Source organism: Quercus robur, chromosome 11 (assembly GCF_932294415.1).
Source record: "Quercus robur chromosome 11, dhQueRobu3.1, whole genome shotgun sequence".
In the NCBI taxonomy this organism is placed as follows: Eukaryota; Viridiplantae; Streptophyta; class Magnoliopsida; order Fagales; family Fagaceae; genus Quercus; species Quercus robur.
Window position 1 is genome coordinate 36,981,946 of NC_065544.1, and position 19,737 is coordinate 37,001,682.

General features: G+C 32.6%; 1 protein-coding gene across 4 annotated transcripts; it reads left to right on the forward strand.

Annotated features, from left to right (window-relative positions):
- The first annotated feature begins 871 nt into the window (after positions 1–871).
- Positions 872–5,850, forward strand: LOC126706402 (zinc finger BED domain-containing protein DAYSLEEPER-like). 4 transcript variants are annotated; one of them, XM_050405822.1, is made up of 4 exons: positions 872–1,100; positions 2,081–2,169; positions 3,400–5,482; positions 5,595–5,850. In XM_050405822.1, the coding sequence occupies exons 3-4, from the start codon at positions 5,008–5,010 to the stop codon at positions 5,705–5,707; spliced, it is 588 nt and encodes a 195-aa protein (XP_050261779.1). In that variant the 5' UTR covers positions 872–1,100; positions 2,081–2,169; positions 3,400–5,007; the 3' UTR covers positions 5,708–5,850. The 4 variants fall into 4 exon arrangements, 3 of the variants coding, with proteins under 3 accessions (XP_050261779.1, XP_050261778.1, XP_050261780.1); XM_050405821.1 differs by having other exon boundaries at positions 874–1,100; positions 2,081–2,142; XR_007648586.1 differs by lacking the exon at positions 3,400–5,482 and having other exon boundaries at positions 900–1,100; positions 2,081–2,142.
- The last annotated feature ends 13,887 nt before the right edge of the window (positions 5,851–19,737 follow it).

The window sequence follows — 19,737 nt, forward strand, 5'->3', positions numbered from 1 at the left end:
GGCCTCGAGGGCCTAACAGGGGCAGATAGTGCAGATGAGTTGGTTCAAATACAAATTTTGCCTTACACCAACAGATAGTTTCAGATAGGAAAGAGTTTTCGAGTAGAAGATCGAGTGGAAATTCTTCTATCACTAATACAGAATTTTGACGTGTTTGCATGGAATCCAAAACGAGGTGTCGGGGGTGGACCCGACCTTTATTATACATAAGTTAAATGTAGATCCCTTGGTTTCACCAAAAAAGCAGAAACCGAGGAGATCAGTAAAGCCACATGCGGAAGCCGTGAAAGAGGAGGTAAAGAGATTGAAGCAGGCAGGGCTATTAGGGAGGTGTTCTTTCCTGAGTGGCTATCAAATACGGTGGTGGTGAAGAAGAAAAATAGGAAATTAAAAGTTTGTGTCGATTTTACCGACCTCAACCGAGCATGCCCGAAGGACCCATTTTGTAACACCCCGACCCAATTTTTATAATTAAACTATATGTTTAAGTGGTTAAGTATTATTAATATTTTAAGCCACTTACTTACAAAAAATAATAGAAGAGTATTTAATAAGCATATTATTTTATAATGCCATTGAATAAGAATTGTAAAGATTATACATAATTGAATTGCTATCAGTATTTTAAATATGTACTAAGTATGTACAAAATTATATTAAGTAGTTTAAGTTATTAGATATATAATTGTTTGGTGTTTAATTAGTGTATAAAGGTAAGGATATATATACATATATATGTGTGTGTGTAAAATAATATTATTTTTGTAGATAAGTGTGAATGCAAAGATTATATATATATATATATATATATAAGTGTGAATGCAAGAAAATTTGGAAAAGTGGGTGTGATATTTGTTTTTCCCTAGCCATACACGTACCCCACCCCTAAAGTCAATTTGGCTTATCTTTATTTTGCTGCATCTGAAGTCCAGCAGCTCACTTTCCTCTTTCTCTACTCCTTTTTACCCTTTCTTTGTTCTTCTTTCCTCTTCCCTTCTTACACGGCAACATCTCTCTCTTTCTTTCTCACCAAAAATTCTAGTTTCTTTAAAGAAGAAATTAAACAATTAGCCTTAAGGTTTCATCTTCAAAGTGTGTGGGTAAGTAATTAAACCTCATCTGATTTTGTGTATTTGGATAGTATAATTGTTTGCTTACTTTCCCTCTTTGTTCTCTACTCTGTTTTCGGAAGTTGAATTGGTGATTCTGTAAATATTGATGATATTGTGGTCTATTGAATGCTTATTAGGGTATTTTAATATGTATACTATAGATATAAAAATACCCAAATGAAATTAAGGCCTATTGCTATTTGTTGATGATTTTGTAAGAATATGTACTGAAGCTGTCACTGTGACAGATTCTGTGTTCATGTATGTTAAATTATGTATTAAATTTTATATAGTGAATTTGGATGATAGGGATAATTTTTATGAAACCTAAGACACTTATGGTTGTTATTGAATTGGTCTCACAGCATTTGGATTAATATAAAAATAATGGTTTAATTTATAATTTGCATGAAATTTTGTCAGGATAGATTTGAGTATGCTGTCTTGCGTGATTTTTAGTAAATTATGGGTTTATGCTTTGACTCCGAAATTTTTATGGTATATACTGGATATACAGGGGAGTAGTTCTGTAAATTTTCATGACAATTGGATGTGTTTTAGCAGCCCGTTTATATTTTACAAATGGAGCCTGTGCTGCTGGAATAGAACAGTGAATAGTAAGGGACATGCCTAACTTTGTGGATTTAATTATCAAGTTAGGGTGAATGTTTTGAGCTATAATTTAATATACTTATCTTTTGATATGTCTCGATCATAGATTAATTTTTTGTAACTTGTTTTGAGGTTTAGTACTCAAAGGAAGGGGTTCTAAACCATGAGACGGTTGTATGTATGAAGCTGTTTTGCCCGACGTGTTGTATGTTATCATATGAATGTATTTTTGTTTGTGGGAACCTCGTTGAGGTGGGATTAGGACTTCCTTGATTCTAAGAGATAGGCTTTGAGATGAATTTGAAGTTTTTTGGTAAAGAATTATGGATAGTGATAAGCTTTGATTTATGGTTTAGGTGTTACCAGTATCCAAGTCTAAGCTCCTTCGACTTTAGGCTCTCGATTCCTCTGCTTTCAGGTAATGGATGAGTCATATGGGCATTTGGTAAGTCATGAGGTTATTTTAAAGTATATTATGCATTAAAATGTTTTTGATTAGAGATATGGCATGTAATCATTATTCTGATTTAGATATGTTCGTGAGCTTTCGAAAAACTTACGTATATGATTTAAGCATATTGATGCTATTATTGATTCTATGAACATGATGTTTAATGAAAAGAATGGAAATGCTATTATTATGAAATGTTATGCAAAATAAGAAATTTCAGTATGATGTAAAGTATGAAATGTTTTCGGGTTATGTCCTCCGATAATTTGAACTCAGCCAGTAGGGGTTAATTATTGGCTTTCCATGGAAATATGTTATCTGTTTGGCCATTTAAAGTAGAGGAAATGGGGCTGTCTGTAACTCTAGGCCATTTAAAGTAGAGGAAATGAGGTTGCTCGTAACTCTAATCTGAATAAGGCCTTCTCCCCAATGTGTACGGACGGCGGGGAGGAACAAAACCTGGAGGGGATGTGCCATCAGGCCTCCCAAAGGAGACAATATCATACACATGGGGGCACCCAAATGTGATGAGGCCTTCTCTGTACAGCTTATCAGACATGGACTAACCAATATGTTATGAACAACTATGTTATGTTATTAATCATGAGAGAATTATTTTGTTTAAATGCATTGTGAAAAGTGAAAGCTCTCATGGCAAGAAGAAGTTTCTAATGAAAAGAAAAGCTGTTCATTAAAGATAAAAGTTTCTGAAGTTTTGTTGTGCTATAAAGATAAAGTTTTTGATGAAAGTGCAAGTTTATGTTCAAAAGTTATCAGATATCTATTTTTATGAAACGTTAAGTTTTATGACCATGAAAGATATAGAATTTTATGAGAAGAAGTTTATAAAGAGAAGTTTTCTTATTAGTCAAGATGTTTCTAGTTTAATACAAAGTTGCCGATTATCTGATTTAAGTTAAAATAATTATTTTGTAAATGAGAATATATATATATATATATATATATGGCAACTTTGTAGGAAATGAAAGAAGTTTAATCCGAAAGGTTTGGTATTGTTAACCTAATAAGAAAAGGAGAACAATTGTTTTCTATGAAGAGCGTATAAGTTATTATTATGAATAGTATTAAATACTATGCATGAAAAGATGTTCTCCTATTCGAATATTCATAGAATAAAATGATCTGATTTACATGCATCCTTATTGAATTCTTGTATATCTTACCTTTACTGAGCTGTGTAGCTCACCCCTTCCACCCTTTCAGTTAGCAGGTTTTATTTTGGAGCAGAGGGAGCCTTAGTCGATTTTGGAAGGAGCTGGTTTTAGTTTTATATGTATAGATCCTAAACTAGCATTCTAACGTTTAGCGTTATAGTTATTGTGTATTCTAGGATCAAATGAAAGTTGTGTACCTGAAAGTATTAAAAGATGTATTATGTAAAAGTATGGAAATTAAATGACTGGTGGATTATGTTATATTTTGAGTATGGTGTAGATGCTCTGACTATCAAGTGAAAAATTATATCAAGAAGTAAAGAAACAAGTATAAAAAGAAAAAGAGAAGCATTTTGGAAAAAATTTACTAAAAGTTAAGTTGGTTCTTATTAATATCAGGTTTAAACTTGATATTAGCATGCCGGTCATGGTCACAAATCCGGGTATCGGGTTTGGGGTGTGACACATTTCCTGTACCCAAGATAGATCAATTGGTGGATGCCACATACGGTCACCCAAGAATGAGTTTCTTGGATGCCTTTCAAGGTTATCATCAGATTGCTCAGGCACTTAAGGATAAAGAGAAAACCTCTTTCATATCGCTCGAAGGTAATTATTATTACACAGTGATGCCTTTTGGGCTAAAGAATGTGGGAGCTATGTATCAAAGAATGGTTACTCGGATATTTAAAGATCAAATTGGAGACACAGTGGAAGTTTATATTGACGACATGGTGGTTAAGAGCAAGAGAAGTGAAGAGCATATGCCCAACCTGGTTGAGGTTTTCGAAATAGTGAGACAACACAAGTTGTGCGTCAATCTAGGCAAATGTGTCTTTGGTGTAGGATCAAGTAAGATCTTGGGCTACATGATAACCACCCAAGGAATAGAGGTCAACCCTAACCAGATTACAACAATTCAGCAGCTTAACTCGCCTAGTAAGCCTAAAGAAGTGCAAAGGCTCACTGGGATGGTTGTCAACCTGAATCGATTTGTTTCAAGATCAGCAGACAGGTGTAAACTGTTCTTTCAACGGTTGAAAAAGTGGAAGGATTTTTAATGGATAGAAGAGTGTGACATGGCATTCAGAGATTTGAAGTGCTATTTGGCTAGCCCTCCTATTTTATCCCAACTTGAGCCTGAGGAAGATCTATATATGTACTTAGTGGTCTCCGACCATGCAGTGAGTGCTGTGTTACTAAGACATCAAGAAGGGATCCATAGACCAGTGTATTACCTTAGCAAAATGCTAGTGGATGTGGAGACTCGGTACTTGCCACTAGAGAATATGGCGCTAGCATTGGTCCATGGGACAAGGAAGCTACCACATTACTTCCAAGCCCATACAGTTTGGGTGCTGACCGAGTATCCCTTGCAATCATTCTTAAGGAGATTGGATTTTAACCAAATAGGGAACGAGACTTAGGATGTTTGACATACGATACAAATTGAGGAATTCCATTAAGGGTCAGATATTAGGCCGACTTTGTGGCCGAATTCACACCTGCACTAAGGGTCTCCGTAGGGGTATGCCAAGTTTTAGTTTTGTAGACAGCACATCTAATGCAAGAGGCTCTGGGGCCAAGATCATAATGATGTCCCTCGAGGGGTTACAATTGGAAAAATCATTAAGACTGGGTTTTCAAGCTTCCAACAATGAAGCTGAATATAAGGCATTTATCACTTGATGAGTATGGAGATGTAGATGAGTCCCTTGTAAATAATGAAGGAAGTTCTCATATGCTTGCAAGTACTTCAAATGATGTGGCACAAATGAAATGTAGGTTGAGTGGGGCAATGTCATCTTTTGATTTGTTTGTCAACAATAGTTCAAGTACTTCAAAGAAACATGGGAGTGCTAGAATGGAATTTAATCATTTCATTGATGAGGGAGTGTTGAAGAGGAGTGAAGACTTTGATATTTTGGCATGGTGGAAAAGTTATAGTGTCATGTATCCTACTTTACAAAGGATTGCAAGGGATTTTTTATCCATTCTTGTTACAATTGTTGCTTCAGAATTTGCCTTTAGCACTAGTGGGAGACTACTAAGACCACACTGTAGTAGGCTTCATCGCAAGACTATAGAGGCAATGATGTGTGCTCAGAATTGGTTGTGGAGTGAAATCAAAGGTTAGCAATTGTATAATTTTTATTTATAAAATTAAATCAAAATTGTATTTTTATATTTGCTAGTTATAATTTAATGAAGTTTATTCCATTTTTTAATTCATTATTGTTGTAGGTTCTTCAATTATGCCAGGAGATTGTACACTTCAATCAATTCTTGATAATGGGGAGCCTAATGAAGAGGATAGGAGTTGTGTCACAGCTATGCGATTAGACTTTTTGTATTAATTTAGTTGCTTTCTAATTTCTTAGACTTGTTGGATTAACTTGTTGGTTTGTAATTATCCTAAACTTGTGGAATTTATTTTGTAGCTTTTTAATTTCTTGGGCTTGTTGGACTTGTTATACTTATTTCTTGGACTTGTTGGATTTATTTTATTTTTATGTTTAGCAAGTGATCTTAGCTATAATTTATTGATTTATGATTAAATGGTTATCTTAGCTAGGTGATTTATTGATTTATGATATTAGTTATGATTTATTTATTTATAGATTTATAGTTAACAGGTGATTTATTGATTTATAATTAATAGATTTGTAATAATCCTATGATTTTGACTGATTTGGCATTTGGATCACGTTATATGGGCCTGAATTTGGACGTTATAGGGCTTAAATCTGGGCAAAAATGAATCTGGGCTTCAATTCAAATTTGTTTTTTTTTTTATTATTATTGGGCCATGATTTGGGTTGCGGATTGGGCCCAAATCTGGTAGGGCTAAATGAGGCCCGACGGGGTGGGTCTGGGCGGGTATAAAAAAACTCATTTATTAAACAGGTAGGGTTCGAGCAATGTGTATGGGCCCATAGGGCGGGTTCGGGTATAAAAAAATACCCGGCCCATTGCCATTCCTAATTAAATTGTAAATTTTATTAAAAAAACAAAAGCCAAATTGGCTTGAATTACAGTAGAAATGTGTAGTTGAACATTTTTCATCCACACTATAATTAATGAGTCTCCTAATTGACTCAATAAATAAAAGTCTCCTAATTAAATTCAAATATATATTCATTACATATATTTGAATTTAATTAAAAAACTAAAAATGAGTACCAAAATTTTGCTCAACTATGGCAATCTATTCTATTACAAGTTCTCACTATGCCGCCTTACCGACAATCCAGTTGAATTGGTGACGCACTAGAAATAGCAATTGAAAAACCGGATGGCGAGCAAAGAGATTGAGAAGACAGTCCAGGTGATGCACTTGAGGCTGAGTGGAAATGTGATAGAGATAGCATAGCAGAATGCTGCACCGACAATGAAGAGTCCAACACAGTCTAGCACCTTGGCCGTCAATGGCAGTTTGGAACTGATGAATTGCGAGACAAAGAGAGCAGCAAAGGCAAATAGCATTAGCAAAGAGAAGAGGTGGAAGGCTGAAGGGTCTTGCGAGTTGCTTTTGACAGCTTCGAGAGCTATTTCAATTGCGGTTGACAGGCTGACCATGGTCCAGTCTCTGTTGTGTTGACGTAATAAAGCTGGACCTGCCATTTGTGGGTCTTGCTCTGCCGTCTCTGAGGTCCTTTGGTCAATATCTAAAGCGGTAGAAGGTGGTGGTGGTGGTGGCGGCAGTGGCGGTGCTAGTTGGTGAAATCTTCGCAAGCTTTGGATGATTTTTGTGACTGTTGTTAAAAGACGGAGGCTGTTGAAGTATGTTTCAATGAACCCCTCCATCTTAGTTTTCTTTCGATATCTTATAGTGTATCTATCAGCAAAATGAATTGCTTTTAAATGCATGTGGACCTACTCGAGGGACACGGTTTTTATAAGACAGTGTTTACTGTATTGTACGTATGAACAATTCGAAATAACTGAAATCGAGTCACGATTTCAAGTTTAATTCAATTTCAATTATTTCGGTGCACACTCTGTGTAGCAAGTATTAGACCTTTTTATTAAAAAAAAAAAAAATTGACGTGATTGAATATATATAAAAAAACAAATTGTGAATTCAGATTTATTACTGCTCAAAATAGAGTTATGGCAAAAGTTGTAACAAATAATGTAGAGTTACAAGAAATGGTGAGAGCCAAGTGCAAGAGAGGACACATTATTCTGTTACTTTGTAAAAACTAAATTGAAAGGGTAATATTACAGTTACAATTTATTTTACAATATTTTTACAAACTATTGGTATAACAAATTAATTCATAGAAGTTTTTATTTACAAACATCACTCATGTCATTTTTTTTTTTTCACTTACCATATTAAAAATCGAAAAGTAGTTAGTCTTTTACCATTTTTCCAAATTGAAAATGAATGGACAGAGAAGAATTCAATTTTAGGTCGGTACATTAAGAGTGAGCACAAAGTCAATGAGAAATGGGTCTCTTTCGCTTTTGCAGTGGAGACACGAAGAGCCGAAAAACTAAGTACAGGTCGTAATCGTATTGGGAAAGAGAACCACAAAAGTGAGCACAAGCCGTAAAGGAAGTCAGCGCATGGTCAAAGACTCAAAGCTCTATTGAATATTGATTGATGCCTAAAACCCAGAACAATAGCTTAGATCCTCAAACCACCATCGTATGAGATTTTGACACAATTATTGTTAAACTCCAATGTTCCTTCTTTTCTCAAACGATACTAAAGTAAAATTGGAACCCTATCAAATCTATTAGGATCCTTAGTGTTTGGGCTAATTCTATGACAAATTTGCTTGTATTCTTTGAATTTAAATTGAACACTGTGTAAAATGTTGTGGGAGTAAGTTAATCATGTAATGGGTTGAAAAGGTGAGATACTGGAAATGGAATTGCAAGTTGAAGCTCTTGAGCAAAATTTGAAGGGTCCGGCAAATGTTGACAATGTATCATGTACAATATAGGCTTACAAAAATTAATGCATCAAATTTTTTTCCCCCAAATAGTTATGGTTTTTAGTTAGGTTGAGTTTTTGTTGTTATTCTATTCACAACCAACTTATGATTATTTTAGTGGATTCCAGTTAGCTTAACCGGTAACATGCCCCATAAATTAAAACTAAACCCTAAAAAAACAAAATTGAATTTTATTGTTCTCATTAAATAACAAGCAGAAAGTTTATGACATCCTATTAAATTATTGCCTCAATAAGCAAAGGCTAAAACGCTACTATTAAGTTTCACGGAAACTTCCTTCTTTTTGTTTTTTAAGAAAAAACATTTTTCTTTACTTTTACTGCTTGACTATGTGGCTCTAGCCGAAAAAATTCTGTCCTCTTTTTTTTTTTAATGAAAAATTCTGTCCCATTGTTCAAACTGTAATAATAGTAACTGGGTCCATGCCTGTGATAAATCTGAGTTGGGCAAGAAATATATATATATATATATATATATTTATATTAATGAATGGATTAATTTATAAAAGAAATAAAGCAGTACAAAGTACAAGCAACAAACATAAGGACCTAGAAACAACTGTAGATAAGAGATCTGGGGTTCAATTCCCCACCTACACTAAAAACTAATTGATGTCTTGATTTGATAAAAAAGAGCTATCATCAAGAGTGGATGTCATAAGTTGAAACTTTCTCTTAAAAAAAAAAAAAAAAAAAAAAAAAAAAAAAGCTAACCCAAAACTTGCTCCATCAAAGAGTGTATATACTAAAAAATTTGCAATACTGCTACAATGTGCTCTCATTTTTGAGACCGCATTGTAGCACTATGCTATCATTTTTTTTTATTATTTCTTTCTTCCTTTTCACTTTCACTTTCCCTTTCACTCTCTCTCATGCTCTCCGTCCCTCTCTCCTTCTAGTGTCTCTCTTTGGGGCAAGCCCTCCATAGCTCGCCAAAACATGCCGCTGCCGATCTCGTTCTCTCCGTCCACTCCTTTTCTTTTCACTATCTCTCTCGTGCTCTCATTCCATTCCTTCTTACTCTTTCTTTCATTTTCTCTCTGCCTCTCTATTTCCCTTTCTCTCTACATCTCAAGTTCATGGGTCTTGGGTGTGGCCCCGGATGCGATGCTAGGTGTGGTTGGGCTGTGATGGTTTTTCGTGGATCGTGGGTCTCTACGGTGGTTCGTGGTGGGTCTCTATGGTGGTTCGGTGAGTGGGTTTTGCGATTTGATATCGGTGAGTTTTAATTTCAGTGGTTTTGATTGATTTTGGTGGGTTCTTGATTTCAATGGCTGGGTTCGTGGGTTGATCGAGGTGGCTTTGGGTGCTGGGTGTGGGTTGATTGGGGTGGTTTTGGGTCTTTGTTGTGATTTTGTGATTCTTTGATTTGGATGATTCTTTGATTTTGTGATTCTTTGATTTTGTGATTCTTTGATTTGGATGATTCTTTGATTTTGTGATTCTTTGATTTGGATGATTCTTTGATTTTGTGGCTTTGGATGTGGATGGTTTTTTTTTTTTTTTTTTTTTTTTTTTTTTTTTTTTTTTTGTGTGGTTGCAATGGTGGTTGGTGGCGTTGGGTTGTGAAAGAGAGACACAGAGGAGAGAGAGATAGAGAAAGAGAGAGGAAGAATAAAAATTGATAAAGAAAGACTATTTAAATGAAGTGTTAAAAAAATAGAAGTTTTGATATAAGGGATGCTGTAAAGTGGTGTGTTATATGTTATAAAATTGGGTTTTGAGATGGTAAATGCTAAATTTTTTAGAATTGTTGATGGGAATGCTCTAATACACAAAAATGTACAACCCAATTATGGCAAATAAGGGTTCGTTTGGTAACAGTGTTTAAGTATTATTGTTTAGTTTTCAGTGTTTTGGAAATATGTGTTTAAGTGTTATAGAAATACATATCAGAAGTGTTATTGTTATTTAAATACTGAAAACTGCTGTTTAAACACCCTAACTAAACAGGCCCTAAGTCTTTTGACTATTGAATACTTTCCAAATTTAACCCCTCCCTTGGAGAAAATATTCTCTGTTAGGGGTACGTATGTCTTCTCTCTCATAACTAGTGGGTCCCACTCAGTTGTGAGAGAGGATTCATATACCCGTTTTATTTTTTATTTTCTATTTTTTCTTTCCAAATTTAACCCCTCCCTTGGAGAAAATATTCTCTGTTAGGGGTACATACGTCTTCTCTCTCATAATTGGTGGATCCCACTCAGTTGTGAGAGAGTATTCATATTCCTGTTTTATTTTTTATTTTCTATTTTTGAGAATCATATACCCATTTTATGGTATACCATATTCCTCCTCTTGGCGTTGATGAATCTTTTTAGCAAAGAAGATTGAACTCTTCAGATTTGATATTTTTGCTCATCAGGGTCATTTCTTTGAAACCATCCATAAAATACAACAACAGCCTAAGCTAGTCTACTTATTGAACTCTTAAATCTCATATCTTTCAAGATGCCAATGCCCAATTGGATCACCCCTTCTCAACAGTGATTATAACCTTCGGTTTGACACCAATCTTTAAGGTAGCGCATAAGTGATAAGAAATGAAACACATCTGTTTAAAGAAAATTAAGTATAGGAATATATGAGAAACCTTGATCCGCAAGACAAAGAAAAAGAAAAAAGAAAAAAGAAAAAAGAAAAAAAAAAAAAAACTCTTTGAATTTTGATTGACAATAAGTAGACGTGGCAAAATGAGCAAGTCGGGTCAATTAGGTTTGCAGGTCAAAATGAATCATTTTTAAACGGGTCAATTGGGTTGTGGGTTGGGTCGGGTTGACCCATATTTTTCAAACAATTTTTTTTTTTTTTAAATTACAAAAACAAATCAATGACAATCTCTTTAGAGAGAATGAATAAAATCAATTAAGAAAATGACTTGCACTTAATGCCACTTGTTAATATCCTTCCAATTCTGACAATTTTGATCATGACTAAAATTCTTTATAGTAAAAAATTCATAATTAAAAGTTTACAACTTCAAAAAGAGATAGATCTTAAGGAGCACCAAAAAGTATACATTTTAAGTTTACATCACTAATAATATCATTCCCAAAAAAGAAAAAGAAAAAAAAAAATACTAAGTGTCAAGTTATTGGCCTCCTTAAGTGCACATGTTCCTGTTGCATTTAAAATAATAGTAAAGTTTAAGAGAAAAGAGTAGAGGCCGCTGCTGAGTAGTGGAGGCACAGAGTGAAACACTCTATCTCTGAAACTATGAAAGTTCTTAGGTGTGTGACTATGTGAGTGTCTCAGTGTGTGTGTGTGTGTGGTGTGTCACATGTGTGTTAGCCATTTAGTGGTTTGTGGACTACAGCTAAAAGCTTTTAGCCATTTACTGTGTTAGTGACTTAGTGTACTAGCGTGCACTGTGAAGTGTCTAGTCAAATTGAATGAGAATTGGCATTTTAAAAATAAATAAATAAATAAATGGGTTGTCTTATGTCTGTGAACTTGCTACCTATTGGCTCTAGCCACATGCTTTGTGCTTTATGCACCTAGCATTTAGGACGTAGTCTAAATATTTTTTAGCCAATTTTCTTTAACGGGTTTGGTCAGGTTGACCCACAAAAAAATCGGGTCAGGTCACGGGTCAACCCGTTTTTGTTTCAGATCAAAAAATTCAGGTTTGCGTAAGGTATTTTTCGGGTTGGGTCGGGTCGAGTCAGCAGATTCTAACCCATTTTGCTATGTCTAACAATAGGCAACTTTGAAATTTGCTAAATACACCCTAGCAAATAGACCCTGTAATGCAAAGTTTTACAGTTTAATCACTTTTAACACTAAACTAACAACTTAGTCCAATGTTAGTGTTTAGCCAAGTTTCATATTGCAAACATGATAAAAGAAAAATCCAAAGCAAGTAAAGAGCAATATGAAAATGTAGAAAATAAAACAAACCACATGAAAACACCAAAATGTGTTTTTGAAGAGGAAACTCGATCATCCAGGGGAAAAAAACTTTCCGCCAACCACCTGTTGGCAGTGGCGGAGCCACATTGGGACCCAAGGGGGCCTTGGCCCCCCCAAAATATTTGAAAAAATTAGTATATATATAATAGAGTTATTTTAATAAAGAAATGCTATATTTACAATATTTTTACAATAAATCTTAAGTGGCAAGTTATTATTGGCTGTTACGTGTGCGCAAAAAAGTTATTTAGCTGTGGATTAAAATTAGAACTAATAACAACTTACCACTTAGAGTTTATTGTAAAATTGCTGTAAAAATATTGTAGAGGTAGCACTTAAATAATTTTCCTCCACTACATAACCATGTGTGTGGTTAAAATACTTCTTGTAAAAGCAGGTGTGTAGCTGTGTAGGCTACTCTCACTTTCTCATATTTTTATTTATTCTTAAAATATTAAAATAATCAATGTATCATAACATCATAAATGTATATGATTAAAATATATTATTTTTATCATTTTATTTTTATATAAAATAATATAACATGAATTTGGTTGTAGTTATAGCTATTTTTTTTATATATTGAAATTTGAATGATTGTTTGTTTTTTATTTAAAAATCTTTAAATTATTAGTATTTTTTTAAATTTTAGTCATTATATTTAATGGGTGATAATTTAATTTGAAAAATCTAGGTTCATGGACAAGTTTAGGAGTTGGTAATTCAGAAATAATACACTTTTGGGTTTTGATTATTAAATTGTATGTACATTACTGTTAGTATGGATATAATTAATATATACACAGAAATAATTAATTGTCTAATTTTATGTTTGGCCCCCCCAAATATAAATTCCTGGCTCCGCCACTGCTTGTTGGAAAACCCCACTAGTATGAATAGTTGCTGTACATGGATGACTATAAACCCTCCAAACCTATATCTCCCTGTGTACTTGAGCTTTCCAAACTCTAGCGAGCAACCAACTCCACAAGTCTTTTCTTCACCTACCTTCTCGGAGTCACCACTGTTGAGCCACCTACAGAAAGCCACAAAAGTATTTGGATTTCGATATAGCTTCTCACATTTCCAATGTCATTCTCTCACTCACAAGGTTGTGTTTGTGGATGAGGAAGGTGATTACAAATCTCTATCAATACAATGAAAGAGATGGAAAAGAAAGATGAGAACTTAGTTTTTCTCAAGGAAAAACTCTATCTTTCTATACAAAGGCTTGGCTTCAATATCTTCACACTTCTTACATTTTTAGAGTTTGTTCAACCCTTACTTGAAACCTCTTGCCATGCCCCACAACTATGTGTGTGTGCTAGCAGATGTGCAGTGATCAGGTACATAACAGAGTATAGAGATCGTGCAACTTGCAACCTGGTCACCCCCTAAGGTCACGAGATGGTCGCAAGGTACACGCCTACACTCTCATCCAAAGTACTCGCCATGTGGTTCTCATGGGCAATATAGGTTGCGAGTAGGTCATCTCCAGGTTGCGTGATCATTGGCTGATGCTGCTTCAATTATTCAAGGAGAGGCTTAAGTACTCTATCCCAACTTCCATGAAAACACCAAGAAACAATACATCAACACTAACAACATTACAAACAAACTTTTTTCACTGAATTAAGCCAACGCTAAAACATGACTTCTCAATCTTGATATCCAATGTTGTTACAACCTTTGACTTGTATAGGACAACCTAGACAAATCCTAAGTTGTGTAGGCACAAAATTAGGCTAAAAGAAGATGCTAAATTGGGAAGATCATATAAATTAATATTATTGACCCTAGGAAATAAATATCCCCTAATTGACGTTACTCTATTTAAAATTTTTTAAATTAAAAATATTATGAAAGGAAATTTTTTCATAAATAGTAAAATTGCTAAAAATGGATGCCTAAATGAGGGACATTGGTTAAAAAGTAGTGTAGATCACAACCTTTGAGGCTTTGCTCCCCACATTGTTTCTTTTCAACTCACCAAATTTCATGCAATTTCACCACTAATTTAGGATTTCTATTTTCTTCTACTAGTTTTTCATTCAATTACATTTATTCTTGGAACCATTAAGCCCCATTCATAATTAACTACACTATGGGAAAACATTATGCAAGTCCCTCTCTAATCTCTATACGTGTTTCCCCAATTTTTGTTCTACAATATCATTCATTTGCTAAACCTAGTTGCACTAATCCATCTTTCTACTATGAAATATAGGAGCTGATTACTTAAGTGTTGCTGCTTATGTTGATGCAAACTTGCAATTCCATATCATCTTGTTTTACTCGAAGTCAGGGTAAGAAAAACCGTCTGATGAATTGATATTCTTCTATCTTTTAGTTTTGGCCTCTATTTTTTCCCTTAATACTGGCTCTAAAGTAAGTCGTGTCCAATAGGTGTAGTTTCATACTTTCATTCAAGCACCTTGCATAGTTGCATTATAAAATTTCCTTCTTTTTTTCAGTAGAACCATCCTTTGATTTTAATAATTATTCTTTAACTGTAGAATATGTAATTCTGATTATGTGGCTTGTATATCAAACAATTTTAGTAAGCTTCATGTATTTTTCAGCTGTCATGTCTCTGACCACAAGATTTATCATTACCATGCAATTTTTGATGATCAATTGAGTAGTTTAAGTTACATAGTTTATTGTTTCTCTCTTTTTTGGGGGGTGGGTTCAAGAGGATATAGGCCATAGAATTTCAATTTGCTAGCATATCCTGAATTTTCTTTATGACATTAAGGTGATTGGATGTTGTTGTGCTGGTATTTAAATTAAATGCAGGAAAATATTATTGACACTGAACACTGACACTGCTAAACTGTTTCAAGAAATCATTCTCGTGGAAAGTCTTAAGCTTGATCACATCCAACCAGGGGTGTATTCTCATCAAATGATAATTGATGTGTTATATGTTATATGTTATTTATTTTTTTGAAACATGTTATATGTATGTTTATTTTGTTGTAAGTGATGTATTACCATTATGTGATTTTATAAGCTTCTTCTCAAAAAAAAAAAAAAAAAAAGTGACTTTATAAGCTAAGTTTTTAGGAAAATTAGTAATTTATTGTAATATTAGAGTAGGAGAGATCCTGTATTAGAATTGGTAATTTACCGATGATGTGTAGTCTCCACACAAGTGTGCCACAGTGGTCGGACTTGACGACTGGCGACAAGTGTGCCACAGTGGTATTTCTCTTTCTCGGTCTGTTTTGTTTTGTTTTTTCTGTTGTGTTTCTGTTGTTAGTTTAGGAGTTGTATGTTTGGTTGTTTATGGCTTTATTCTCATATTGTATTCATGACATGTAGTTGTTATATTTTATTATGTTTATATTATATATAAATATAAACGAGTGGTTAGAAGCTAGCATCTTGAAAAAATTTACAATTTTTATTTTATTTTTAAATTTGGTAATAGTGGCTAGCTTATGGTTTATTTGATGTTAATATTTGTTAAGAATTTTTTGGTTTAATTTTCCTAATTGCACAGAACGAGATTAATATATATAAAAAAATACATTATTTAGGAAAAATGTGTTTTTAATTCATTATTTAGGAAAAATATATGTTTTAAGGGAATATGAAAAAATGGATGTTCTCTCCTAAGCATTCTATTCTCTTCTATTTAAACTTTCAAATAAGGAAATATCATTTGTAATGGTATTTCCTCCTACCTAAACTCTCAAACAAAAAAAAATATAAGAATATTTTTTTAATCCATTCCTTTCCACAATTTTCCCTCCTCCAAAATAGGAGAAATTATAAGGACCTCATGGTGGACAAGCGATGTAGTCCACCATTCTAGTAAAAGACTCTCATTTGTTTAAAATTATAGAGTTTTAAATAAAAACTAAATACTGATTCAACAATTTTAAATAGTGAGAGTCTTTTATTGAAATGGTGGACCTGCATTCACATACTGTAAGAGATGTTGAATATTGTAATCCTTATTGATTACAATGAATCTGATATATTTCTCTTTGTATGGTAGTTGGTTTGTTTAAATCATGTAATGTCACGTTTGGTAGACTGTAATAGGCATTATAATGTAATAGTTATTCCTATGGTTTAGCTATTCAATAGTTTGGTTATGTTTTTATTACAAGGAATAGTCATTCCTTATGAATAGCTATTCTTTAAAATAAAAAATAACTATTCCTCTCTAAAAAGGTTGTAATAGTTATTCCTTAGTAAATGTAATAATTTCTAACATTTATATATTTCCAAATAAATAAACTTTTCATATCCATCTAACAATTATGGAAATAAAAAATCATAAAAAAATAACTCATCTCTCTAAAATTTAAAATATATTAATTTCTAGGAAATATAATTGTATGAATGAGATTTTTCCTGAAATAGATCATAAGTTTTATTATAATATTACAACTCAACCAAACTAATAAATAGGTTTAGTTATTTCATTACAACACATTTTATTCATGGTAATAAAGATTACCATTCCTGTTGTAATCTATATTCAGTGTACCAAACGTACCCTAATTGTTTTATTTTACTCAGAGTCAGATCATGTAAATTATTGTATTTTCTACATGTATAATAGCGGATTTATTTGTCATAACTGTAATTTGTTTGAATCCTTGAATGATATTTGTCATTTCGGTTAGATTTTTATTTTTCCTTAAACATGGCATATTGCCACATGCGCTTTGACTTAAAAATGAACTCTGAACTAAGATTATTTCTATAATACCTTTCTAGTTTGCTCTCATTGTTTCTTGCCACAAAAGCTTCGTTTTTTTTTTTTTTTTTTTTTTTTTTTTTTTTAATGTTTACCTATCAAAATTCGAAAGAACATTAACTGTCATAAAAAAAAATAAAAATAAAAATAAAATAAATAAGCTTTATTAATTTAACAGCCAACATTCACCTAAGGCCCACTGTATGTGAATGCAGATCCTGTAGATCTCCTTCGCTCAGAGAAGAATTAAACATGTTTCTAGCTAAAAAAAAAAATCCTGTTTCTTGAGAGAACTTTATTAATTTTGAAATCCCTCCTTGGAGGTTGAACATATTTGTATGTTGGACCTCTTGGAATGGTTATTATTTATACATTATCTGCAAGCACTAAAACCATTGATGTTATTGTTAAAAAAAAATGATCGTTCTTAAACGAAGAAAAGAAAAACTCAAAAATAATGGATACAATTAGAATGAGCTCAGCTTGTAGTAGTTTGGTTGAATCATATGATATATACTAGTTCATACTTGAATCTAAACTAGAATAAATACTCTGTTATTTAAATATATATATATATATATATATATCACATCTATCTTTAGTCTTTACTACTTATGGACAGGAAGGCCAAATGACCATATAGGGATATGCTTTCTTTTCTGTTCCCCTTATACAAAATAAAATTAGGACACATTCCTCTAATTTTTTTTTTTTCTGATCCTTCCCTCATCTAAACACATAAAAGGAAATAAATACATTCCCCCTCTTCCTTTCATTCACTCTTTTTTTTTTTTTTTAAAGAGTTATGTGTGCATTTTTATTAGCTTTTCGCTAATTTGTTGATAATAGTTAAAAAAGTATAATTGTACTTGAAAAGAGTGAGATTTTGTAAATTTTTTATTTTTATTTTTGACGGATTACTTTAATGTTATATATAAAAAAAAAAGAGTCAATTTATAAAAGAAAATAATAATATTAAAAAAAAAAAAAAAAAAACACAAACTAAGTCAGGGACAGACCTACACTATGGCAGATGGGGGCCATTGCCCCCCCCCCCCCCCCAAAATTAAAAAAGAAAAGAAAAACTAGTATAAAAAAAATTAAGATTTGCTCTTTTATATATATATATATATATATTTGTCTCTCCTACTCTAAAATATTTAGATATTGACCTACAAGAAAATAAATAAAAAAATAAAATTATGCTCCTTTAACTACAAAAATAAAAATAAAAAAAATAAATATGGAGTAAACAAAAATTGCATACAAAATAAGAAACACTTATTTTGTATGTTATACTTTGTTGATGTATTTTATAAAATGAAATATTTAAGAAATACTTATTTTGTATGTAGTATTTTGTTGAATATAAAATAGATGTTAGTTTTTATTTTCATAAATTTTTTTTTGGTTTTAAGCTTTGGCTCCCTAGGTATGAATCCTAGTTCCGTCCTTGAACTAAGTCACATATGATGTAAGTATATTTGAAATTAATGTTGAGAAAGAGGAGAAGGAAAATAGTATGTTTTGATCATATATATATCCCCATTACCCTCGTATTCCCTCCCAAAGATAGGGAGCTTCGACACAATTATTGGGGGACAAAAGATGCATGGGAATGGACCTCAGCAATGGATCTTCCAAATAAGATAGAGAATGACAACTCCCAGGCTCCCAGCCTCTTGAGAGTTGAGTTGAGACTTGAGATTTTCTTTATCTTTCCCCATTCCAAGCCTTTTAACTACCTCCATCAATAGGTAATCTCAAAATGTGAAAGAAACGAAGAAAAGGAAAATGTTATTAACTAAATATAAAATAAATAAAAAAATTAAAAAGAGATGCAATTTTGAGATCTTATATTTGAGTGCTCGTTGTGCGCCACATGCTACTTCCCTAGTGCCCACCTGCACTACTAGCTAGAAAGGGATGACAATAACTAAAACATACCAAGATTAAGAAAGGGAAAAGTTAACTAATGTCTTACAAGCATTGATATATAAAATATTTTTAGAAACCTTTTAAGGAGATAGAATTTTTTTTACTAATTACTAATTAAGTTTTTATATTTATGTTGGGCTATCACTTGAACTATATGAGTGTGTCTCACTTTACACTTTACCAACTACAATATGTCATGTCCATCGTTTTCCCTTAAAAAAACTACAATATGTCATGTGTATAATATATTTTTTTTCTTTTTATACCTTGCTTACTTTATAAGAGGAAAAAATGAAAAATAAATAAAAAATGACAAGTTGTGATTGATGGTAAATAAAATGGAGCACCCACATTGACATGAACCTTGTTTCAGCAAATTAAGATATATATTTAGGAAGAAATGTTCTAGTCTTCTAATTATATGAGCCTATCAAAACTTTTGTACCAGGGATACTCAAATTCAATACCATTATAAAAGTAAACCCAGTTACGAGCATTGATATATAAAATATTTTTAGAAACTTTTTAAGGAGAAAGAATTTTTTTTACTAATTACTAATTAAGTTTTTATATTTATGTTGGGCTATCACTTGAACTATATGAGTGTGTGTCTCACTTTACACTTTACCAACTACAATATGTCATGTCTATCATTTTCCCTTAAAAAAACTACAATATGTCATGTGTATAATAATTTTTTTTTTCTTTTTATACCTTGCTTACTTTATAAGAGGAAAAAATGAAAAAAAAAAAATGACAAGTTGTGATTGATGGTAAATAAAATGGAGCACCCACATTGACATGAACCTTGATTCAGCAAATTAAGATATATATTTAGGAAGAAATGT

Bases quoted from the DNA above. Each gene is read 5' to 3' on its own strand.
- LOC126706402 (XM_050405822.1), top strand. From the start codon at position 5,008: ATGAAGCTGAATATAAGGCATTTATCACTTGATGAGTATGGAGATGTA. The intron at 5,483-5,594 runs GTTAGCAATTGT...TTATTGTTGTAG, and splicing joins GTTGTGGAGTGAAATCAAAG to GTTCTTCAATTATGCCAGGA.